Below are 26,593 nucleotides of genomic sequence, written 5' to 3' on the forward strand. Positions count from 1 at the left end.
AAACTTCAGTCGTTCATTCAATGCGACAGCCTTACATCACCTTAGTGGGAGGGCCTCTACGCCTGCATGGTACCACTCTACTGCTCGACGCCGAAGCCACCTTCTTGCAACATCAGATACCTCCCCTTCATCCATGTACTACCTCCAGCAGAGTGCATCGTCCATTGAGCCAAAATGTACGGTGGATGAGAAATAACAGTCCAATGTAGTTTTGTGAGCTTGTATCGGTTGTGCAGACTTGTGTGAGGCCTTGCGTTGTTTGTGGTCCATCGATCACCTATAATGAGACTGTCCGCACGTTCTAACATTGCAAGAGTCACATACGTGTGCTGCGGCCGGCACACGGGAGATCGGATAAATTTGCACAACCTTATTGTGACTACGCCCAACACCTCATCACGCTTTTGTTCACTGCTAGGTCTTTGTAGACATTCTGCAACCGCCACTGAATATCTGCGATGCTACGGTTTTCCGCCACAAGAAACTCAATGACAACTCTCTGCTTAGAACGGATCTCCGTTACATAGGCCATTTTGAAAGTTATGAATTACTCTGCCACCTGTCGGAATTTCATGAAACTGGAAGGGCTGCAGCAGGAATATTCCGCGACATCCCACAACAATATTTGCATTTTTTTTTTCACCCGAAATTGGCCGAGAAAAAAAGTGTTGCCTTACTTACGGAGAGCCTCTCCTATTCAAGCAGCGAAGTTTCCAAGTTCGGTCTATAAACTGAAAGGGAAAAAGTATTGTAACCACAACTCAAGGTTCCCTCTAAGCACTTAAATTCGAAGTTCACCTTGACTACTATCGTAACTATTGAAGAGTATAGCAGTTTCAAAGCTTTGTCGTCCCAATTTCGCGCATCACACTGGCCAGACCAGTTCTAATGCTATTCAGAATCATAATCTTACCAAAGTATACACTGCTGTAATCGGAAACCTCCGATCACTGCCCGACACAGCAATTACTGCAAGACCACTCTCGGACCATTAGGAGTCTGAGTCCATATCGTTGTGTCATGTGTGGGTCGTATCATTATGGGAGACGGGAGAAGCTACAACGCATTGGCGGTGCACAGTCTAGTCCCCTCGAATAGAACCAAGGATGGCGCCGACCTAAACGTCCCCATACGACGGACAGATGTCCATGAACCAGAAAAAGTGGAGGGGTTTGGAATTTAAGCCTGTACATTGCGCAAAGTTTAATGATATGGAAGTTTATCCCACCACTTCACATCCCCATGCTGACCAAATATGCTATTTGATCAAAAGTATCTGGACACCACTGGTACTACCAAACTCACACATAGATAATACGTGTGGTTCCAGACTAAAGAACCTAGAACCGCTCGGACACCGCGGCCGGCCATCAGGGACATTTAAACCCTTCGAAAGTGAAATAGAAACACGAAGGGACAGTCACAACATAAGTAACATCAGGCATACCTCACACACTGACGGACAGCGACTGTCGAGTACTGCGAAGTGTGGTTGTAAAATATCGCATGAAATCCACGAAAATGATCACTCGGGAATTCCAAAGTGCTACCAGTAGTTCAGCTAGTGTAATGACTACGCTTAATGAGTTACGAAGAACGGGGTACAAAGGTCGATACGCTCATTATAAGCCACATATTTGTGTAGTCAACACAGAGCGATGCTTGAAGTGATGTAAAGAGACAGTGGGTGACTGGAAGCGACTGATTTGGAGTGATGAATCACGCTTTACACTGTGGCAATCCGATGGAAGGCTTTGGGTTTGACGAATGCCTCGACAACGTTATCGGCCATCACATGCAGTGCCAACTGTGAAGTATGGAGGAGGTGGTGTTCAGTATTTTGATGTTTTTCGTAGCTATGGTGTGGTTCTGTTATTGCGCTTAAGAAGACGCGTATTGCTTACAGTAAAGGAACAGTTCGAAATCGATGACTGAATCAGCGTGACAGTGCAGCCTGTCATAAAGCATCATCCGTGAGGTAACGTTTTGTGGACAGTAACATCCCTGAAATACAGTGGAATGTCCAAAATCCCGACCTGAACCCAATGATCCACCTTTTGGATGGTCTAGAATGTCGATTTTGCTCAAGATGCAGTGTTCTACATCACTGGCTTCTCTGGTTTCAGGTTTTGAGGAAGAATGGACTTTCTTTCTTCCACAGGCATTCAGATACATTGAAATTGTCCTAAAAAAGAGTTCAGGGGTCGTAAAGGAGAAGGATGGACGTACAACAATATTAATGTCCATTTCTACAGAGTTTCTTAACATATCTAAGTTTTGGCCATTGTATTTACCGATCAGATTGTGTACTGCTGGTGAAATTTTCTTCTATTAATCTACCAAGTTTCTGGCTGTCATATCTGATAAGAAGGCCAGTGCACAGACCTCGGCTGTGATAAAGTAAATACTGCAACAAATCACAACAAAACTGCAAGATAGACACTATATGAGAATGTCAACTGCACAAGGTAGACAGAACGTGAACCACCACATTTACTGTCCAGTAGAATAAACTGAAATTATTTGTGACGTTCTAACATCCCTGAAAGATGTATACGTTAACAGAGAATAGCAAGAAATTGTGTTTTGTTCAAGTCCAAGTTTATGATGTATGTTTTTTGGCATCTTTTTCTGATCTGAACTTGTCCTTCGTCTCAAATGGCCCCGTAGACATCACGGGGGTAAACCTTAATCTTCGCTTTCTGTTTACGGTCCTTCTATCTCATCTCTGAACAGTCATCCAGATGCAGCGCACATGATCTCAGCCTTCTGACAAGTAGAACGAAGTATTTCCGTCGACAAGGAAGAAAGAGTAGATGAAGAAGGAGAGCGAATGGGAACTAGGAACATTTTTTTTTCACCCAGAGACATCTGCCGCTTTTTCGAGGTGGGTTGGGAAATTAACGGGAATTTTGTAATATGGTTTGTTGTATTAGTCCGGTTATACCGGTATTTTCGGTAATGTGTTGGTAAATGGTCCTAGAAGGAATGTGTACAGTTTTAGCAACGGGGGATATTTTAGTCTATTGTCAATTGTTAAAAAGATTACATTTGTTTTGGCAGTTTCGACGGTTATTTATTGTACATAAATTGCTTTGGAGAATTTGTATTAATTTGCTACAAGAACGGAACAAAATCCATCAGAATTTTAGAATTGCCAAATACTTCTTTTGGAGTGTATGCTACAGGTAAACCAAAGGTTTATTAGCAGTATACGCGTTTCAGAGAAGGAAGTTAAAGACGTTGAAGACGACGACCGCCTTGGACGTACGAGAATTTTATTAACTGATGAAATTATGGAAAAAGTGAAAGAAATGCTTATAGACGTTTTCCGAATCATACTTACAGGTGAATGAAACTCTAGAAATGATTTAATTTATGAAAAAATGAATGTGCTGTTAAATTTTAAACTTCATGTTTAGAAAAAACTCAAATTTTATAGTTAATTATCTCAATTTTTACCACAGTTTTTAATAGATTTGGAAAATTCTAGAGTTTCGTACACCTGTATGTATGGTTTGTATGCTGTGCAAAATTCATCGAAGAATGTCCCTTACTTATGACGAAGAAAAGTGTACCTATAGCAACAAATGCAGCCAATGGTAAGTGAAAAAAAGGTGAAATACAAATGTAAAAAGAATAAATTATTTCTGTATATTTTTGAACTTCCACCACTATAAGTGTAAATCTTGAATCCTTTCTGGTCATTCTGACAAAGTTTTATGAATTTATTTTTAAAAGTGTAGTCAGTGGAAATCAAAAATTCTTGTGGTGTCTGTCCTGCTCCAAGTCGTCCCGTTTGACGTCCTTCCGCCCCTTAAAACTTTAATTCCAATGGGAATCAATTCCTGATCCTGACGTGACAAGCCAACTGTCTAATACAGAGCCATAATGCTTGTCGAAAAATGTGCATTAATTTAGCTTACTAAAAGCGCTTGGTAAATTTCCAAGTCTACATTCTCGAGAATTTTTTTAGAATTACATTGGACTGCATCGTGAAAATAATACCCGAGCTCTCAACTTCACGTACCAAAATACAGGGTGATTCAAAAAGAATAACACAACTTTAAAAATGTGTATTTAATGAAAGAAACATAATATAACCTTCTGTTATACACCATTACAAAGAGTATTTAAAAAGGTTTTTTTGTCACTCAAAAACAAGTTCACAGATGTTCAATATGGCCCCCTCCAGACACTCGAGCAATATCAACCCGATTCTTCAACTCGTTCCACACTCTCTGTAGCATATCAGGCGTAACAAACACCCATTCTCTGTAAACTGTTTATACCAACGTTTAATACACCACCTATCAGGAGGTTTAACACCATACTTCGTTCGAAATGCATGCTGAACAACTGTCGTCGATTCACTTCTGCCGTACTCAATAACACAAAAAGCTTTCTGTTGAGCGGTCGCCATCTTAGCATCAACTGACGCAGATGCCTAGTCAACAGCGCCTCAAGCGAACAAATGTACAACTAAATGAAACTTTATAGCTCCCTTAATTCGCCGACAGATAGTGCTTAGCTCTGCCTTTTGTCGCTGCAGAGTTTTAAATTCCTAAAGTTGTGGTATTCTTTTTGAATGACCCTGTATAAACTCCGTCCGAACCGGCCGCCGTGTCATCTTCAGCCCACAGGCATCACTGGATGCAAATATCGAGGGGCATGTTGTTAGCACACCGCTCTCCTGGCCGTTGTCAGTTTTCGTGACCGGCGCCACCACTTGTCAGTTAAGTAGGTCCTCAGCTTGCTCACAAGGGGTGAGTGCTCCCCGCTTGCCAACAGCGCTGGACAGACCGCATGTTCACCCATCCAAGTGCTAGCCCAGCCCGACAGCGCTTAACTTCGGTGATCTGACGGGAACCGGTGTTACAACAGCGGCAAGGAAGTTGGCAACAAAATACACTCCTGGAAATGGAAAAAAGAACACATTGACACCGGTGTGTCAGACCCACCATACTTGCTCCGGACACTGCGAGAGGGCTGTACAAGCAATGATCACACGCACGGCACAGCGGACACACCAGGAACCGCGGTGTTGGCCGTCAAATGGCGCTAGCTGCGCAGCATTTGTGCACCGCCGCCGTCAGTGTCAGCCAGTTTGCCGTGGCATACGGAGCTCCATCGCAGTCTTTAACACTGGTAGCATGCCGCGACAGCGTGGACGTGAACCGTATGTGCAGTTGACGGACTTTGAGCGAGGGCTTATAGTGGGCATGCGGGAGGCCGGGTGGACGTACCGCCGAATTGCTCAACACGTGGGGCGTGAGGTCTCCACAGTACATCGATGTTGTCGCCAGTGGTCGGCGGAAGGTGCACATGCCCGTCGACCTGGGACCGGACCGCAGCGACGCACGGATGCACGCCAAGACCGTAGGATCCTACGCAGTGCCATAGGGGACCGCACCGCCACATCCCAGCAAATTAGGGACACTGTTGCTCCTGGGGTATCGGCGAGGACCATTCGCAACCGCCTCCATGAAGCTGGGCTACGGTCCCGCACACCGTTAGGCCGTCTTCCCAACATCGTGCAGCCCGCCTCCAGTGGTGTCGCGACAGGCGTGAATGGAGGGTCGAATGGAGACGTGTCGTCTTCAGCGATGAGAGTCGCTTCTGCCTTGGTGCCAATGATGGTCGTATGCGTGTTTGGCGCCGTGCAGGTGAGCGCCACAATCAGGACTGCATACGACCGAGACACACAGGGCCAACACCCGGCATCATGGTGTGGGGAGCGATCTCCTACTCTGGCCGTACACCTCTGGTGATCGTCGAGGGGACACTGAATAGTGCACGGTACATCGAAACCGTCCTCGAACCCATCGTTCTACCATTCCTAGACCGGCAAGGGAACTTGCTGTTCAAACACGACAATGCACGTCCGCATGTATCTCGTGCCACACAACGTGCTCTAGAAGGTGTAAGTCAACTACCCTGACCAGCAAGATGTCCGGATCTGTCCCCCATTGAGCTTGTTTGGGACTGGATGAAGCGTCGTTTCACGCGGTCTGCACGTCCAGCACGAACGCTGCTCCAACTGAGGCGCCATGTGGAAAAGGCATGGCAAGCCGTTCCACAGGACTACATCCAGCATCTCTACGATCGTGTCCATGGGAGACTAGCAGCCTGCATTGCTGCGAAAGGTGGATATACACTGTACTAGTGCTGACATTGTGCATGCTCTGTTGCCTGTGTCTATGTGCCTGTGGTTCTGTCAGTGTGATCGTGTGATGTATCTGACCCCAGGAATGTGTCAATAAAGTTTCCCCTTCCTGGGACAATGAATTCACGGTGTTCTTATTTCAATGTCCAGGAAAAATGCGACTGCCGTCAGTGGCGCCAGCGCCGCTCACCTCTCCGCCGGAGCCGCGGAGCCGCTGCCTGCGGCTGCAGTCGGCGCCCCTCGGCGAGGCGCGGACCATCTCGAAGGAGGCGCTGAAGTAGATGTTGGTGAAGTCGTCGTAGACGCGCAGCGGGCGCACCGTGAAGGCGACCTCGAGCACGCGGCTGGACGAGAGGAAGACGAGGTGGCGCGAGCCGGTGCTGGACAGCGTGCTGTTGTCGCACAGGCAGAGGCGCGGCAGGCGGACCTCGCGCCACGGCGCCTCCCACACGCGCAGCTCCGACACGCGCTGCCACGGCCCGGAGCCGACGCCGGGGTCAGCCTGGCGCACGCACTGCGGCCGGCCCGTGTGCGGGTCCGCCTCCGTCACGCACTCCGCGGCGCCCCAGCCGTCGCCGAACGAGGCGTTGTGCAGCGTCAGCCGCACCTGCTCGTGACGGGCAAACACCTGCACTCTCACACACTGCCACGTCCCTTTTTTTTGTTTCACTGCTATTCTGTCACAAACGATATGCGAGCGCGCGCGCGCGCCTATATACAGGGTGTTACAAAAAGGTACGGCTAAACTTTCACGAAACATTCCTCACACACAAAAAAAGAAAAGATGTTTGTGGACATGTGTCCAGAAACGCATACTTTCCATGTTAGTGCTCATTTTATTACTTCTCTTAAGTTCACATTAATCATGGAATGGAACAGAATGTACCAGCGTGACTTCAAACACTTTGATACAGGAAATGTTCAAAATGTCCTCCATTAGCGAGGATACAGGCATCCACCCTCCGTCGCATGGAATCCCTGATGCGCTGATGCAGCCCTGGCTAATGGCATTAGGAGTGATTTAAAATGGAATGATCATATAAAGTTGATTGTCGGTAAATCAGATGCCAGACTGAGATTCATTGGAAGAATCCTAAGGAAATGCAATCCGACAACAAAGGAAGTAGGTTACAGTACGCTTGTTCGCCCACTGCTTGAATACTGCTCAGCAGTGTGGGATCCGCACCAGATAGGGTTGATAGAAGAGATAGAGAAGATCCAACGGAGAGCAGCGCGCTTCGTTACAGGATCATTTAGTAATCGCGAAAGCGTTACGGAGATGATAGATAAACTCCAGTGGAAGACTCTGCAGGAGAGACGCTCAGTAGCTCGGTACGGGCTTTTGTTAAAGCTCCGAGAACATACCTTCACCGAAGAGTCAAGCAGTATATTGCTCCCTCCTACGTATATCTCGCGAAGAGACCATGAGGATAAAATCACAGAGATTAGAGCCCACACAGAAGCTTACCGACAATCCTTCTTTCCACGTACAATACGAGACTGGAATAGAAGGGAGAACCGATGGAGGTACTCAGGGTACCCTCCGCCACACACCGTCGGGTGGCTTGAGGAGTATGGATGTAGATGTAGATGTTATCACAGCCGTCCACAATACCAGCACGAAGAGTCTCTACATTTGGTACCAGGGTTGCGTAGAAAAGAGCTTTCAAATGCTCCCATAATTGAAAGTCAAGAGGGTTGAGGTCAGGAGAGCGTGGAGGCCATGGAATTGGTCCGCCTCTACCAATCCATCGGTCACCGAATCTGTTGTTGAGAAGCGTACGAACACTTCGACTGAAATGTGCAGGAGCTCCATCGTGTATGAACCACATGTTGTGTCGTACTTGTAAAGGCAGATGTTCTAGCAGCACAGGTAGAGTATCCCGTATGAAATCACGATAACGTACTCCATTGAGCGTAGGTGGAAAACATGGGGCCTAATCAAGACATCACCAACAATGCCTGCCCAAACGTTCACAGAAAATCTGTGTTGATGACGTGATTGCATAATTACGTGCGGATTCTCGTCAGCCCACACATGCTGATTATGAAAATTTACAATTTGATCACGTTGGAATGAAGCCTCAGCCGTAAAGAGAACATTTGCACTGAAATGAGGCCTGACACATTGTTGGATGAACCATTCGCAGAAGTGTACCCGTGGAGGCCAATCAGCTGCCGATAGTGCCTGCACACGCTGTACGGAAACAACTGGTTCTCCCGTACAACTCTCCATACAGTGACGTGGTCAATGTTACCTTGTATAACAGCAACTTCTCTGACGCTGACATTAGGGTTGTCGTCAACTACACGCAGAATTGCCTCGTCCATTGGAGGTGTCCTCGTCGTTCTAGGTCTTCCCCAGTCGCGAGTGATAGGCTGGAATGTTCCGTGCTCCCTAAGATGCCGAACAATTGCTTCGAACGTCTTCCTATTGGGACACCTTCGTTCTGGAAATCTGTCTCGCTACAAACGTACCGCGCCACGGCTATTGCCCCGTGCTAATCCACACATCAAATGGGCATCTGCCAACTCCGCATTTGTAAACATTGCACTGACTGCAAAACCACGTTCGTGATGAACACTAACCTGTTGATGCTACGTACTGATGTGCTTGATGCTAGTACTGTAGAGCACGTCAAAACAAGCACCGAAGTCAACATTACCTTCCTACAATTGGGCCAACTGGCGGTGAATCGAGGATGTACAGTACATAGTGACGAAACTAAAATGAGCTCTAACATGGAAATTAAGCGTTTCCGGACACATGTCCACATAACATCTTTTCTTTATTTGTGTGAGAGGAATGTTTCCTGAAAGTTTGGCCGTACCTTTTATTCCCCACAACTGCCATTCATGCTTTTCCCACTTCATATCGCTGTGCAATGTTATTTCCAAATATTAAATCGACGTGACTGTATCAAGCGCTACACTACTAATGGAGTATTCAAACATCACGAGATTGTTTTTGTGGTGTCACCGCCAGACACCACACTTGCTAGGTGGTAGCCTTTAAATCGGCCGCGGTCCGGTAGTATACGTCGGACCCGCGTGTCGCCACTATCAGTGATTGCAGACCAAGCGCCGCCACACGGCAGGTCTAGAGACACTTCCTAGCACTCGCCCCAGTTGTACAGCCGACTTTGCTAGCGATGGTTCACTGACTTCTACGCTCTCATTTGCCGAGACGATAGTAAGCATAGCCTTCAGCTACGTTATTTGCTACGACCTAGCAAGGCGCCAGTATCCGTACTATTGATATTGTGAATCATGTACCATAAAGAGCGACGTTCTCCATTAATGGATTAAAGTATTCCACCAGCTACGTCCGTTTTTCTCAATTCTAATTCCCTTGTCATGTTCCAGACCCCACGCCAGCCTGCGTGAGCTGAAACGCGTGCATTTCGGCCTCCTTTAATAACACAGGATTGGCTCTCCAGCCAATCACAACATTGGCGATGAGCGTCAAAGTGTTCTTTTCTATATTGCCCTGATTTACTTGTGTAATGGCTTCGCCACAATCTCCAGATATATTGTCCGAATTTTATCGCTTACAGAATCAGCAGGAGCAGGCCTTACTGGATGTTCTTGGACAGCTCGTCCAGGGTCAACGTGCGATGCAAAACGATGCGGCGGCAGCCGCTTCACCACTAACGGAGCCACAGCACGCTGTTGCACCAACTTTTCGACCTTTTGATGCTGCACTGGAAAGCTGGACGGAGTGGTCACGCCAATTTCGATTCCATTTCGCCGCCTGCAGAATTCAAGGTAAGGAGCGGCAGCCGTTTCTACTTTCTTCAGTAGGTGTGACCACGTACCGTGTGATAGTAAAATTATTTCTCAGACGCGACGTAGCAACTCTGCCCTACGAAGAAATTTTGTGGGTATTAGATGCATATTTCAAAGAATCAGTCAATGTAGTTGCCAAACGGTATACCTTCTTTCGTACAAAACGTACGGCAGGTCAGACTAATCGGGAGTGGGTTGCAATCTTGCAAGGCCATACTAGGGATTGTGCTTTTGAGTGTCAATGTGGACTCCCGTATTCAGATACTATGGTACGTGATGCAATTGCACAGAACGTTTCTGACGTCCGTATAAGGGAACAGATTTTGAAACTAGTCAGTCCCTCCCTTCAACAAGTGATGGACATATTGGATCGGCAGGACACACTTGACTTTGCTCAGGAATCATTTGAAACTTCGCCAGCAGTGTGTCAGGTTAACCGGCCCGCCGGGCGAGCTGCACGGAGCAGCAAACAGCCCTCGCGCCCGGCCGCGCCGCTGCCGCCAGTCTCTCAGACACGTGAGCCGCGCAGGCAAGCAAATGCAGCGATCAAATCATGCCCGCGGTGTGCTACTAAACATTCGCGTGAGAATTGCCCGTCACGCCAAGCTATTTGCTTTTATTGTAATAAAAAAAGGACATGTTCAGAGTGTTTGCCAGAAAAAGCTCAGATCGGAAGCTCAAAACCGTTCCAAGCCCTTTGCTTCGCGCCGGAATCGGAATTGAACCAAGGATCCACAGGCTCGCGAAACTTCGCCCATGGAAATTCAAGTAGTTCATTCCACTCCGCCCAGTGCCACTCTAACAGTGACTGTGTTCGTCCCAAAAATAGAGTACGTCAACATTGCCGGAATTCCCGTCAAGTCGCAAATGATTCTATACCAGTGTCAGTTCACGTTGCACGAGACAGTCGCTCTTGTCGTCGGCAGGACAATAAACTTTTTGTGGACTTGGACATTAACGGCAAAGTGATACCATTCCAGCTCAATACCGGAGCTGCAGTTTCACTGATCAATCAAGACACTTACAAACTGCTGGGCACACCTCCGTTGTGTGCCGCAAATGTTAACTTATCTAGCTATTCCGGACAAAAGATCCCTGTGTTAGGACAGTGCAGCCTTCTTGCAACATACAAAGGACAACCGAGCGAGGTGGCGCAGTGATTAGCACACTGGACTCGCATTCGGGAGGACGACGGTTCAATCCCGTCTCCGGCCATCCTGATTTAGGTTTTCCGTGATTTCCCTAAATCGTTTCAGGCAAATGCCGGGATGGTTACTTTGAAAGGGCATGGCCGATTTCCTTCCCAATCCTTCCCTAACCAGAGCTTGCGCTCCGTCTCTAATGACCTCGTTGTCGACGGGACGTTAAACACTAACCACCACCACCTACAAAGGACAAACAAAACTTGTGTCATTTTACGTCCTTCGTTCTTCTTCTGCAGTGAACTTGTTTGGTTTCGATTTATTTCAGTTGTTTAACTTGTCTATAGTAAATCAGGCCCTATCAGTGAACCAGACTGTGCCTTCAGACAGTGTTTCTCGTCTATGTGAAGAATTTGCAGACATTTTTGCACCGGCCCTCGGCTGCGCTAAGAACTATAAAGCACATTTGGAACTGACAGTACACGCGCAACCGAAATTTTTCAGAGCGCGCAATGTTTCCCACGCATTGCGTGATGAGGTCGCAAAAACATTACACGATTTGGAATCACAAGGTGTAATTCAACGTGTGCAGGCTTCTCTCTGGGCATCACCCTTAGTAATTTTGCCAAAACCTTCCGGAAAATTGAGACTTTGTGTGGACTTCAAGGCAACAGTCCATAACTAGTGATTTCAACTTTTCCTTTACCCCGCCAGGAAGCTCTTTTTGACAAACTGTGCCCGGGGAAATATTTTTCGAAGTTGGACCTAGCAGATGCGTACTTGCAAATACCGGTGGACGAAGAATCCCAGCGCGTTTTGGTGGCTAACACGCATCTTGGTTTGTATCGATTCAAACGACTGCCATTCGGGTGTGCATCCGCCCCTGCATTGTTTCAGCACTATCTACAAACTGTTTGTGCGTCTGTCACTACTGCAGCAAATTTTCTGGACGATATTGTGATCTCCAGAAAGACGGAAGAAGAACATTTGGCCAATCTCCGAACATTATTTCAGGTCTTGCGACAAAATGATCTTCGCTTGCGGAAGGACAAATGTGTGTTTTTTGCTCGGGACTTGCCATACCTGGGACATGTAATCAATGCCCAAGGCACACATCCCAGTCCCACGCAACTTCGTGCCATTCAAGACTTGCCTTCGCTGCAGAATTTGAAGCAGCTACAGAGTGTGCTGGGAAAAATCAACGATTATAATAAATATGTGCAGCACGCCTCTTCCATTTCAGCTCCTCTTCATCACTTACGCCGTAAGGGTGTTCCGTTCGTCTGGACGACGGAATGCCAACGCGCCTTTCGCCAGTTGAAATCGGCGTTGCTTTCCAATACTTGCCTTACGCCATTCGATCCCCAGACGCCTCCTTGTTAATGGTGGATGCATCGGATTTCGGGATCGGTGCTGTGCTTGCGCACAAAGATGGATCGCACGATCGCCCTATTGCCTTTGCGTCCAAATTGCTCCCGTCTGCGCAAAGAAATTATTCACAGATCCAGAAAGAAGCATTGGCTCTCGTATTTGGTGTTACGAAGTTTCATGATTTCTTGTATTTTCGTCACTTTACCATCATCACAGACCACAAACCTTTGACATCGCTTTTTCATCCGACCAAGCCTGTACCTCCACGTCATTCGCTGGTCTATTTTTCTCTCGCAGTACCGCTACGATATCTTGTATCGGTCCACTGCTAAGCACGGAAACGCCGATGCGTTGTCCCGCTTGCCTGTTGCTGAGGATAGGGCATTCGATTCCTCCGAACTTACTTGCATGATCATTGATGCGGAAACCGATGACGTGATCGAATCGTTTCCGATTGATTTTCGTCGTGTAGCTATAGCCACAGCTGCCGACCCTGTCCTTGCTCCCGTTCTGCGTTTTGGTGCTACGCAATGGCCCTTTTCCAAGTCACGGATCGGGGACCCGATTTTTTGCTCACAAGGGGAGACCTTTCTTACGACGTGGTATTTTGCTGTTGCGTTCTGATAATGATCAGTCCAGGGTCGTGGTACCACGTTCGTTACAGTCCTCTGTCTTACGGCTTCTCCACCATGGACATTGGGGTATAGTGAGAACGAAACAACTTGCTCGTTAGCACTGTACTTGGTTCTGAATCGATGCCGCGATTACGAATATGTGCTCTTCTAGCATGGTGTGTGCCGAACAACAGTCAGCACTACCGCGGAAATTTTTTGTATGGCCAAAAGCCACTTCCCCTTGGCAACGCTTACACATCGATTTTGCTGGTCCATTCTGGAATGCTCGATGGTTGGTTGTGGTAGATTCATTCAGTAATTTTCCTTTTGTTGTCGTGATGACTTCCACGAGGTCATCTGCCACCATCCAAGCGTTATCCGCTATCTTTTGCATTGAAGGTCTTCCACAGACTATTGTTTCCGACAATGGCCCACAATTCATGTCCGCAGAATTTCAGTCATTCTGCATGGCCAATGGTATTCAACGTTTGACGTCCGCGCCGTATTCGCCATAGTCAAACGGTGCCGCTGAACGATTGGTCAGGACTTTCAAGTCACAGATGTTAAAGTTGAAAGAGTCGCATTCTGGGAAGGACGCGTTATTGCTCTTTTTGTCCTCGTATCGTTCTCAGCCACGAGATGGTCGCTCGCCGGCTGAGTTGCTCCACGGTCGCCCTCATCGAACCTTGATGTCTTTGCTAAATCCGCCGCATCAGGTTCCTGTGCAGCGGCAGACACCTGCTTTTGCTCCAGGCGAAGTTGTCTACTATCGCCACTATCGAGGTTCACGGCGTTGGCTCGAAGGGCGCGTTCTTCGCTGCCTCGGACGCGCTATGTATCTGGTTTTGGGGGCCTCTGGTGAGGTGCATCGGCATCTCAATCAGCTGCGCTTCTGTCGTCGCACGGGATCTGCCGCTCGCCGTCTGCTTTCAGCGACGGTGCCGTCCGGTCAGCGCCCTGGGGACCCATCTACTGGCTCGCCTCAGCCCCAGGTGTTACCGACACTGCCTTCCATTTTGCCTGCCCCAAGGCGACGCGCCGCCGCCGCCGCCGCCGCCTGTTCTCCCGCCGGCGACGCCCGCATTGGACGCACCGCTGCAACCGCCGGGCGCCTTCCAGGGGCACGCGCCGCCGATCGCTTCCCGTGACCAGCTGTCCTCCGGCATGGACCTCTTGCCCGCTCCGGACCATATGCCGTCTTCGCCCGTCGGGTGCCCCGGCCCGATGGAGGTCGACTCTTCGGCCCCTCCTGTCTCTCTACGGGCGCATAAACCGCATGTTGGCGTGCATCCTGGAGCAGGTTTTCAGGCGTTTCCTCGCTCCCCAAGGTCCGAATGGCAGGGTGCGGGTGGCACAGCCTCGCCTGTTGTTAGGCTCCCCACCTCGTCGCATACGTCAACATGCGGTCCTCCCCACGGCGGGCGGAAGCCTTATGCCACAACCGTACACCGATTTGCGGGGGAGGAATGTGGTGTCACCGCCAGGCACCACACTTGCTAGGTGGTAGCCTTTAAATCGTCCGCGGTCCGGTAGTATACGTCGGACCCGCGTGTCGCCACTATCAGTGATTGCAGACCAAGCGCCGCCACACGACATGTCTAGAGAGACTTCCTAGCACTCCCCCCAGTTGTACAGCCGACTTTGCTAGCGATGGTTCACTGACTTCTACGCTCTCATTTGCCGAGACGATAGTTAGCATAGCCTTCAGCTACGTTATTTGCTACGACCTAGCAAGGCGCCAGTATCCCTACTATTGATATTGTGAATCATGTACCATAAAGAGCGACGTTCTCCATTAATGGATTAAAGTATTCCACCAGCTACGTCCGTTTTTCTCAATTCTAATTCCCTTGTCATGTTCCACAGGGTTGGCTCTCCAGCCAATCACAACAATTTTTTCCTATTCATCTGCATTAATTTACGTTTATCTATATTTAGAATTAGCTTCCAATCTTTACACCAATCAAAAATCCTGTCCAACTCATCTTGTATCCTGCTACAGTCACTCAACAACGACACCTTCCCGTACACCACAGCTCATCAGCAAACAGCCGCGCATTGCTATCCAGCCTATCCAAAAGGTCATTTATGTAGCGGACCTACCACACTTCCCTGAGGCACTCCAGATGATAGCCTCACCTCCGATGAACACTCACCATCGAGGACAACGTACTGGGTTCTATTACTTAAAAAGTCTTCGAGCCACTCACATACTTGGGAACCAATCCCATATGCTCGTACCTTAGTTAGGAGTCTGCAGTGGGGCACCGAGTCAAACGCTTTCCGGAAGTCAATATGGCATCCGCCTGATACCCTTCATCCATGGTTCGCTAGATGTCATGTGAAAAATGGCAAGCTCCGTTTCGCAGGAGCGATGCTTTCTAAAGCCGTGCTGATGCACGGACAGCAACATCTCTGTTTCAAGGAAATTCATTATATTAGAACTGAGAATATGTTCGAGAATCCTGCAACAAACCGATGTTAAGGATATTGGTCTGTAATTTTGAGGATACGTCCTTCTACCCTTCTTATATACGGGCGTCACCTGCGCTTTCTCCAGTCGCTCGGGACTTTACCTACATACGACGGTAATCCCAAACGTAAGGTCTCCTATTTTTTTACAAGCACATAGACTTGTTTATTTCTAGAATGGTTTACATCAGTTTGCTGCTTCAAAATTTAGCTATTTTTCGACATAATCACCATTACTGTCGATGCATTTTTGTAGACGCTGTGGCAGTTTTTGTGTGTCCATGTCATACCAGCTCGCCGCCATGCTGCTCAGAAAGTTATGAACATCTTCTTTCATCTCGCCGTCGGAACTGAATCGCTGGGGCCTCAATTAACGCTGACAGGTGCTGTGAGGCTCTGAAAAAACTCAAACGGGCAATTCAGAACCGGAGAAGAGGAATGTTGAGCAAGGGCGTATACATTCTCCATGACAACGCTCGCCCACACTTCACCCGGCAAACCGTTGCTCTCCTGCAACAGTTTCGGTTGGAACATAATCACCCACCCACCCTATAGTCCTGACTTGGCGCCCAGTGACTATCACCTGTTCCTTCAGTTAAAAGAACATTTGGCCGGAAAGCGATTCAGCTCCGACGACGAGGTGAAAGAAGAGGTTCATAACTTTGTGAACAGCATGGCGGCGAGCTGGTATGATATGTGCATGCAAAAACTGCCACAGAGTCTACAAAAATGCATCGACAGAAATAGTGCCACTACAGCATTTGCGGCCATTGCCCTGAAGAGACATGACCAGCATTTAGACCTTGTACTATTTGTCTACATGTTCCATTAGCTAAATGTAGGACTTAAACTTCTGTGTGTTCGTTCGAGACTTTAACTTTTGCTCGACCTCTCAGCACTTAAACTTCTGCATTATCCTTCTGGACTTTGATTGTGGTATGCTTAGTGTCTGGTCAGTGGATTTTGGAACTTTCAGTTTACTATAAAAGTTTCTGGTCTTCAGTCCTCAGATAATGTAATTGTTGTTTCGATAGTCAAAAAGTGGATTGTTTCAGTTCTTGCTGTCCAAACTAACTTCCGTCAGAGAATATTGTTTATGTGTGATAAGTTAAACTCATATTTATTTCCTACATGGGTATTTTTCTAACGTCGCCCTTGGCGGGCACATCAATTGGTCACGAGATACTTTGTTTCCCGAACCACTGTCTCACATGTGTGCACCAACCGAGGTAGACAGTGTTTTGAGTTGTGTTCCTCCTTTTTCAATTAAACGTACTGTCACGTTGTTTCCAGCATAACAGAGCTGGCGGATGTCTCTGCCCAGGTGTTGTTACTGCTCCAGTAGAGGCACAATATCTATGAAATCATATTCAAGCAGCTTATGGCCATCTCCAAGTCGCCTCCAGTGCTCTCAAACCGACTCCCTTGGATCTAATCTATGATCTAGGGCTTCCAGACGACGCCACCGCTCTTTCCTCTGTTCGAAAAGAAGATCCAGCCATGGGAAAGCTATGTCAGATATACAGAGCAGCGTTTCTTAGCCAACAATATCACAGATGACAGATGACATCCAACAGTGTACCTTCCTTTCGGCAAATACAAGCCCATATGTTTACCACCTCCTGCCACAATTTAACTCAGAATTACAGCTACAAGCTCTGCCCTATCTCAGGTTTAAGTACAGTTTATTACAATATTTTTAATCTGAGGTTCAAGTGCTGAGCGCTCCACAATTTTTCAGTTGTCATATATTTGACAGTTCTACCGTGAATGATACACTTGCATCCAGGTTTCACCTTACGACTGCTATTTCTGGTGTAGTAATCCTCAGTGTAACCAATCGTATGCAGCCTCCCTGATTCTGGACATTTTTCTCGTGCACAACGTCCATGAAGGACTATGCACACATCTCCTTAAACTTAAGGACAGTTCCTTAGATAAGGATTCCCCCATTATCAGAGCTCTGAACAGTATGTCAGTTCGTCAGCCACTCAACAGGATCTATAACAAGTTTTCGCCACCTGATGAACAAGCCATTCTCAGCCCAAGACATGCCCATCAACCATGCAGGCAAAGATTCAGCAGCCAGACGTTGCCCTCAAAAGCTCCCTTTCTGCTACCAGTGTTTTATTAGTCACCAGTACCATTGTCAGTGATCCAACAGCAACTTGCACCTCTTGTGGGGAATCCGGGCATAGGGCTGCAGTGTGCAAAGCAGTGCTCAAAATGAATATCGGCTGTGCATGTATGTAACATTCAGATGTGGTGTATGACGACAGCGTGCATACGCTCCTTGAGGTATTCTATGTCCAGTCTGCGCTTCTCCTCTCAGAGGAATCTCTGTCAGTCACAGCAGCCATCAACATTGTACCCAGAAAGCTAGTGATAGACACAGGATACTCAGAAACCATCATAGACTGGCAATCTTATTTTTACATGCCATCCTTTCCCCTTCAAACTTTTGACATTCCACTTCATAGTTACAGCAATTACATCATTAAAGACAACAGTTAATTTACTCCCAAATACAGTACCGGTTGTCTGTCCTCACAGCCAGGATTTTGGTCGTCGACATCCCTGGAGCCGTCAGTCTCTTAGACCTGGATCTGTTCAATGCCCTTGGCTTAGAAATCCATGACCCTGCCGCTAGTATCAAGTCGCTGGTCTCCATCCCCTATCTAAAAGACATCTTTTCCACATTTAGCTCAGTGTTCATGGAAACCCCTTCACATGTCACAGATTTCGAGGCACATGTAGCTCTTCTTTTACAAGCAACAACGAAGATCTTTAAAGTCAGAAATGTTCCGTTGATATTCAGAGGCAAACTTCAGTTGGGCTACAGTGGCTACAGACTGAGCGTATTCTCACTATCAATTCCATAAACAATGGGCCGCCCCCATCATCAGTGTAGAAAAACCAAACAATACATTTGTATTTGTGGGAACTTCAAGACAACCATTAATACAAAATCTGGCATAGATGCTTATCCTGTTTCCTAGCTAGAGCACATAATGAGCCGCTTTGCGAGCTGCAAAGTGTTCGTGAAGATTGACCTCTATGCCTATGACGTGGGTCCTGAAGTTTCTACCTTATGGATGATGTTACTGAGGCAGTCATGGCCAACCATCTGTTGGACACCAAGCTCATCACACACCACATTGCTACAGACCCAGTGCTCTGTAAGTTACTCCACCTGGGGCAATATGGTTGGCTGCCATACCGCAAGTAGCTACAGTATCCGGAGGTCCAGGACTACCGCAATTACTGGAATGAACTCTCCAGCTACAACAAAGTGCTCCTGTTTCATGAGGACAATGGTCACACCATGGTCGTGATCATGTTTGCTCACCAGCAGTGTGCCTTATCTCCTTTACACAATAGGCACTGGGGCATTGCGCTCACCATCCACCGTGCCCATCAACATATCTACTGGTGGGACATGGACATGATGGTTACCCTCATGCTCACCTCTTACCCCACCTGCCCTTCCAGTCGGTGTTTTCCTTAACCAGGCACCTCTGTCCCCTCTGCACCTGGATTTCGCGGGATGCTTCCTGCGGTACTCCTGGTTAATAGCCATAGATGCCAGCAATGTATTCCCCTGTGTCTCTTTCATCGTTACCACATTCATAGAACAAACCATTCAAACGCTGTCAAACTACTATTACAGGTAATGACCTCAGTTTCCTTCTAGGGAATTCTACATTTTTGCGAAGCAGCTGGCATACCACTGTCACATACTGCGTCCATTCACCACATTTCTGATGTTCTAGCCAATCGCTACGTCCATAACTAAATTTCAGCTGTTCTAGCTCCACAACCATCACCCTTTGCACAAGAATCGTACACTCTTTGTGGCTTTTTATCCTTCAACTCCTGAAACTCCATGGCCAACCAACACGGTCGCAATTATCTGTCACCAATCCAACCAGCGCACATCCCTCCTCTCTGCAGTCCAGCAACTGCCATATCCATTTCCAGGAACCTGAATGGGTCTTTGTCTTCACCAAAGGCCACCAGCATTAGTTTCTGTCGTTTCCAATTTTCTGTACTAGGCCATAGTTGAGGTGACCCTTGACGATGGTACAATGTGACATAAGCATAATACAATACTGGCCTCGTAAATTGCTACACCACGAAGAAATGCAGATGATAAACGGCTATTCATTGGACAAATATATTATACTAGCACTGACATGTGATTACATTTTCACGCAATTTGGGTGCATAGATCCTGAAAAATCAGTACCCAGAAAAACCACCTCTGGCCCCAATAACGGCCTTGATACGCCTGGGCATTGAGTTAAACAGAGCTTGGATGGCATGTACAGATACAGCTGCCCAAGCAGCTTCAACACGATACCACAGTTCGGCAAGAATAGTGACTGGCGTATTGTGACGAGTCAGTTGCTCGGCCACCATTGACCAGACATTTTCAATTGCTGAGAGATCTGGAGAATGTGCTGGCCAGGGCTACAGTCGAACATTTTCTGTATCCGGAAAGGCCCGTACAGGACCTGCAACATGCGGTCGTGCATTATCTAGCTGAAATGTAGAGTTTCGCAGGGATCGAATGAACGGTAGAGCCACGGGTCCTAACAAATCTGAAATGTAACGTCCACTTTTCAAAGTGCTGTCAATGCGAACAAGAGGTGACAGAGGCGTGTGTACCAATGGCACACCATACCATCAGCCTGCGTTACACGCCAGTATGGCGATGACGAATACATGCTTCCAGTGTACGTTCACCGCGATGTCGCCAAACACGGATGCGACCATCATGATGCTGTAAACAGAACTTGAATTCATCCGGAAAAATGACGTTTTGCCATTCGTGCACCCAGGTTCGTCATTGAGTACACTAACGTAGGTGCTCCTGTCTGCGATTCAGCGTCAAGGGTAACCGCAGCCATGGTCTCCGAGCTGATAGTCCATGCTGCTGCAAACGTCGTCGAACTGTTCGTGCAGATGGTTGTTGTCTTGCACACGTCCCCATCTGTTGACTCAGGGATGGAGACGTGGCTGCACGATCCGTTACAGCCATGCGGATAAGAGGCCTATCATCTCGACTGCTATTGATAGGAGGCCGTTGAGATCCAGCACGGCGTTCCGTATTACCCTCCTGAACCCGCCGATTCCAGATTCTGTCATTGGATCTCGACCAACGCGAGCAGCAATGTCACGATACGATAAACCGCAATCGCGATAGGCAACAATCTCACCTTTATCATAGTCGGAAACGTGATGGTACGCGTTTATCCTCCTTACACGAGGCATCACAACAACGTCTCAGAAGGCAACGCCGGTCAGCTACTGTTTGTGTATGAGAAATCGGTTGGAAACTTTGCTCATGTCAGCACGTTGTAGGTTTCGCCACCGACGCCAACCTTGTGTGAATGCTCTGGAAAGCTAATCATTTGCAAATCACAGCATCTTCTTCCTGTCGGTTAAATTTCGCGTCTGTAGCACGTCATCTTCGTGGTGTATCAATTTTAATGGCCAGTAGTGTAACCAATTGCAGCCCCACAATGGTCCTCCTCCTGCGTCAGTGTGCCACCATCTTTTGTTCCAGAGACAGAGTACTCTACAATTCCGATCGCAGACACCACCGTCCTATCTTAGATCCAGCCTTTGGACAGTTGCCTAGAGGTATCTTCAGCTGCTTCACGTGCAACAGCAGCACCAACTCCGATGGAGATGGACCTCAGCCCCCCCACGCCCCTCAACCACCAACGTCAATGGAGATGGACCTCAGCTCCCTGCCATCACAGCCACCCTTGGGAACCCAGCCCTTTCCAGGGTTCCCCACGAGGTGTGCTACCACCTCTCCTCCATTTCAGAACAGCGAGGGGGCTGGAAACCGGTGTCTTGTTTCGATATTTTGTGGCTTGTCAGCCAGCAACAAATAGCACAGATGGGTCATGTGAGTGTGGAATTCACAAGGGACAGCTCTTGAGATGACCACCAGCCAACAGTCCAAGTGCTGCCACGTATCAATGGTCCTGTGGACCTTTTCTCCTCCTTGTACCACGTAAGCGAAAGTAGTACCTGCAGTATTTAGGATAGCACCCCAGAACCCCGACTAGTTCACTCTGTGTGAATTCCCTGGGGAAGCGCCAATTTCAAAAGCATTCGCACAATGAGGATCTCGCTGTGGAGCTGCCACCTCGAGGACAACGCCATCCACGCCGACCTTTGCCTCTTGAAACTACCAGCTACATACCTACACCATTCATGGCGTCTACACCAAAGAGGCACAGCCTCCAACGCCGTAACTAGCAGCTGAGATTTGTATTCGTCTTTGTTTCTTATCAGCTATAGTGACAGCTTCATGCCTTCAACCGTGATTTCCCTAAATCACTGCAGGCTAATGCCGGGATGGTTCCTCTGAAAGGGCACGGCCGAAATCCTTCCCCATCCTTCCGCACACCGATGAGACCGATGACCACGCAGTCTGGTCTCCTTCCCCAAACTACCAACCATGCCTTCAGCCTTCAGATATTATTATTATTATTATTAATATTTCGATTTTCAAGACATGGCTTGTCTCGATTATTGTGTTCCAAACTAGCTTCCGTCGGAGAAAATTGTTCATGTGAATTACACTTAACCCACATGCATTTGCTGCCTGCGTATTTTTCCTGTGCCTCCTAGAGCGCACATATCAGACGAATAGTGGATCATGTTGTATATTAATAAAGAGCTAAAAGAGACACCCGAAAACCTGGTCCCGGTTGCACATGACGCATCTTACGGTTTCCAGGCACAGCAAAAATTTTATATTCAATATTGTGTATAATTATTGATTGAATTTTAAAATTTAATGTGCCATCACAATCAACTCATTAAGTGATATAATCTTACGTAACAGGTCTGACATAATGAGTCAAATATTACTGTGAGGAACTGAGTATATGTGCCGGTCGGAGTGGCCGTGCGGTTCTAGGCGTTGCAGTCTGGAACTGAGCGACAGCTACGGTCGCAGGTTCGAATCCTGCCTCGGGGATGGATGGATGTGATGTCTTTAGGTTAGTTAGGTTTAATTAGTACTAAGTTCTTGGCGACTGATGACCTCAGAATTTAAGTCGCATAGTGCTCAGAGCCAGCCAACTGAGTATATGAAACTTGAGAGAACTTACAACACGACTATATTTGTACATTACATGAGAATTTGAGCACTTAGCAGCTTTCAACAAACTTAACACATAATTTGAAACGTTTGCAGAACTTTTTCTCTGTGTGAACTCTCTCTCACCTCCAAATTAGGAAATGAAAAAAATTACGCTGTTGATACAGTCAAATTTCAGCATTATAATGATGTTTTATATTATTTCTATATTTATTACTGCTTCTATTCATAGCAGGCAGTATCCACATATACTGTTGAATGTATGTGCAAAATTATATCATCTTACAACGTATGGTCCACGAGGTACGACGTCATAAACGTTTTGATGCGTGGAAAGCTAGCTTTTCTTAAAATGGAGCGCAGGTTACCTAGATTACATTCATCGAAGTTTTGATAATTTTTTTTCGCTTGCAGCCCCACAAAATAACGAGAGGAAGGAAGTTCCTCTGTTACTGAATTTTCATTCTTCATGTGTTAAAACTCAGCATCAAGAATGACCTTTTAATTTATTAATTTTCTACTGCTAACTCTGTTCGCTACCCATTTTGAAAAGGTGATTCACATATACCACTGAAGTTTCCTGCAACATTGTATCATTATATGACACATAGTTTAGGAGAAAACCTAGCTTTTCAGAAAGATTTAAGCATTTCTCAAAATAGGTAGCATAAGTAATTATAAAATTATCATAAACTGATTTGGGTTTTGGGCCTTCAGTCATGCATATATAACATCAAATATTCAACATATGAACTCATCTACAAAGTAGTCACATGTGTTAAGCTGTTTTGTAAAGGGGAGTTCAAATATTTAAAGATTCATTGAAGGGAGAGTGGAGGGGGTTACAAGATCAAGTTAATATAAAAATTTTCTGGGCGTGGTTCCGTGTCGTGATGTAAAATAACAGCGCACTAGACCTAAACTCAGGTAATTCAATCTTGGCCGAAAGGTCGATTTCATTCAGTGACAGTTTACATGAAGTGACGCGACGCCGTATCTACGAAACTGTTTTGTTGAAAACATCTAATGTTTTCCTGAATATGTCATTATTTTTCCATTGATGAGCAATAGTTCACTGCAGCCATGCTACCGGTTTTTAACAAAAAATTTTATTCGGTCTAAAATAGTGATAATGAAACCTGTGACGTGATGTTCTTCATCTGATTTACTTGTTGATACGTGTAGATAGAGATGAGGCCCAGTCGTATTGCTAAATTGCAGGAAAAAAATTGCCATATTTTGTCGATAAAGAAGAGTGGACTGTCATATTATAACCTACACTTGTTTTATATATTTTTTTATTTCTAATTATTTGCTTCTCTGATGGTGTTTTTAGGATTTGAAAGAGAAAGTTTTAACCATCAAATGTCTCCTAAGACCAATGGGTAAAAAAAGCATGTATTTTGATTTCTACTTCAGTTTAATTAAAACTTTAACTGGCAAAAATACTTTAAAAATTTAAGATTTTCATGCAGATTTTTTCCATTATCCATCGTAGGATCTGAAGATGACCATGGTATGGCCGAAACCGTTAACGATTATTATAATATTGTGGACGTGATTGTGTCTAAAAACAAAAAGAGCCGCAGTACTAAATAGGAGGGTTCAACTAAAGATGAGGTTCTGGGGAGGATCATAAAGGATGGATGCTACACGTCTATATGGCAAACAATTAATGAATGGAATGCGCACAATCCGCATTGTGTAAGATTGCATCATGGCAAAGAAATGATAGTTGGAGTCTTCATTTGCGGTGGAATATGGGAAAGGTAGATCTCTAGGAAGATCTCAAAATCTGGGAGGATGAGGCGATTACAGTTACTGTACGGAAAGAGGTAGAATGTTTAGAGATGGAGAAAAGGAGGGAAGTTTCGATCCACATTACAAATTATATCACTCTACTAAGATGGAGACACACGTAGTTCCTCAACTATCTAGATGTATAGAAACTATAAAAGTGTTACCAATACAGGGAAATTACTTTTTGGTTTTGCCTTCTATCATTTACCGAGAATTTCGTTTTGATACTTATAACCGTTTGCGACAAATACGGGCGTCCGAGTAACGTGGTTTGACCTATATGTTGGCTCTGAGCACTATGGGACTCAACTTCTGAGTTCATTAGTCCCATAGAACTTATAACTATTTTAACCTAACTAACCTAAGGACATCACACACATCCAAGCCGGAGGCATGATACGGTCGCGCGGTTCCAGACTGAAGCGCCTATGTCCGCAGCTCTTGGTCGTGCGGTAGCGTTCTCGTTTCCCGCGCCCGTGATCCCGGGTTCGATTCCCGGCGGGGTCAGGGATTTTCTCTGCCTCGCGATGGCTGGGTGTTGTGTGCTGTCCTTAGGTTAGTTAGGTTTAAGTAGTTCTAAGTTCTAGGGGACTGATGACCATAGATGTTAAGTCCCATAGTGCTCAGAGCCATTTTGAAGCGCCTAGAACCGCTCGGCCACACCGGCCGGCACTCATTAACATCAAAACGATTCTCCTTAAAACGAGAAAGCCATTTTCTTGCTGAAATCTGTTCACTGTCGTTATCCCCATGTACGGCGCAAAAGTTTCTGGCCGTATCTGCTGCTGTCATTAACTCTGACAGAAGAATACATCGATTCCTTCACTTGGCACTCAATTTTCTAGCGTTCACTGCTCAACTCACTTTCTCCATATGATAATACGTAAACAAAAATAGCAACACTAAACTGGAAACAAAAATGACAGTCGATAAATAAACCCAAAGCAACTGGGATACCAGGCAACGGCCTTGTCGCACTGTAACACCAGTTCCCGCCAGATCAACGACGTTATGCGCTGTCGGGCTGGGCTAGCACTTTGATGGTTGACTATCCGGTCTGCCGAGCGCTGTTTGCAAGCCGGGTGCACTCAGCCTTGTGAGACAAACTGAGGAGCTATTTGATTGAGAAGTAGCGGCTCCGGTCTCGGAAACTGACAAGAGCGGTGTGCTGACCACATGCCCCTCCATATCGGCATCCAGTGACGCCTGTGGGCTGATGATGACACGGCGGCCGGTCGGTACCTTTGGCCCTTCAAGTCCTGTTCGGGAGGAGTTAAATGGGATACCAACAGGAAAAACAAAAACGCTACAACTTATGCCTCAATCTGATACGTACACTGCCAGAGAAAAATTAGTACATCTGGTAAGGCTACGTCGATTTTCAACTGATGACGCCATATGCCATCTCGGCGGTAGTGGAGCGAGTTTTAAATGTGTGAAATTGTGGCCTTCCGAGTGGCAGGATGGTCCATTCGAAGAATTGCCACACACGTTGGACGTGTGTAATGATGCTGGTATGAGCTGTCAGGAGAACATTCTCATACCCGTAGAGGTGGTTATGCGCATCCACGCACCCAGACACTCGCCAGGTTCAAATGGCTCTGAGCCCTATGGGACTTAACATGTGAGGTCATCAGTCCCCTAGAACGTAGACCTACTCAAACCTAACCAACCTAAGGACATCACACACATCCATGCCCGAGGCAGGATTCGAACCTGTGACCGTAGCGGTCTCCCGGTTCCAGACTGTAGCGCCTAGAACCGCACGACCACTCCAGCCGGCCATTCGCCAGGATCGTCGTATTGTAAGGGCAACAGTGGCAGAGCTTACATTTACCGCAGTACAGATAAGAGGGCGTATGAGCCCAGAACACGAGGTTATTAGCAATGGAAATTCTGGCACGGAAACCTCTAGTCCGTCTTCCACTCCCGTCACAGCATCGACGGATGTCGTCAGAGGATCACTTGGAAGATGGAAAGTCGCCGTGGTCTTCAGTGATGAAAAATGATTCTGCTTGCAAGCCAGTGATGGTCGTTTACGAGTACGACATAAACCTGGTGAGCGCTGTCTCGTAGGGTGCATTCGCCTGAGACACATTGGCCCCCACCC

At 46.8% G+C, this 26,593-nt stretch overlaps 1 protein-coding gene across 1 annotated transcript in view; it reads right to left on the reverse strand.

Moving 5' to 3' along the window:
• LOC126355337 (uncharacterized) overlaps positions 1–26,593 on the reverse strand; it is a 475,493-nt gene that overhangs the window by 59,503 nt on the left and 389,397 nt on the right. Inside the window, exon 11 of the mRNA XM_050005632.1 lies at positions 6,357–6,773. Coding sequence (XP_049861589.1) covers positions 6,357–6,773 — 417 coding nt within the window. The remainder of the gene's footprint in view (positions 1–6,356; positions 6,774–26,593) is intronic.

Source organism: Schistocerca gregaria, chromosome 3, assembly GCF_023897955.1.
Source record: "Schistocerca gregaria isolate iqSchGreg1 chromosome 3, iqSchGreg1.2, whole genome shotgun sequence".
Lineage (NCBI taxonomy): Eukaryota > Metazoa > Arthropoda > Insecta > Orthoptera > Acrididae > Schistocerca > Schistocerca gregaria.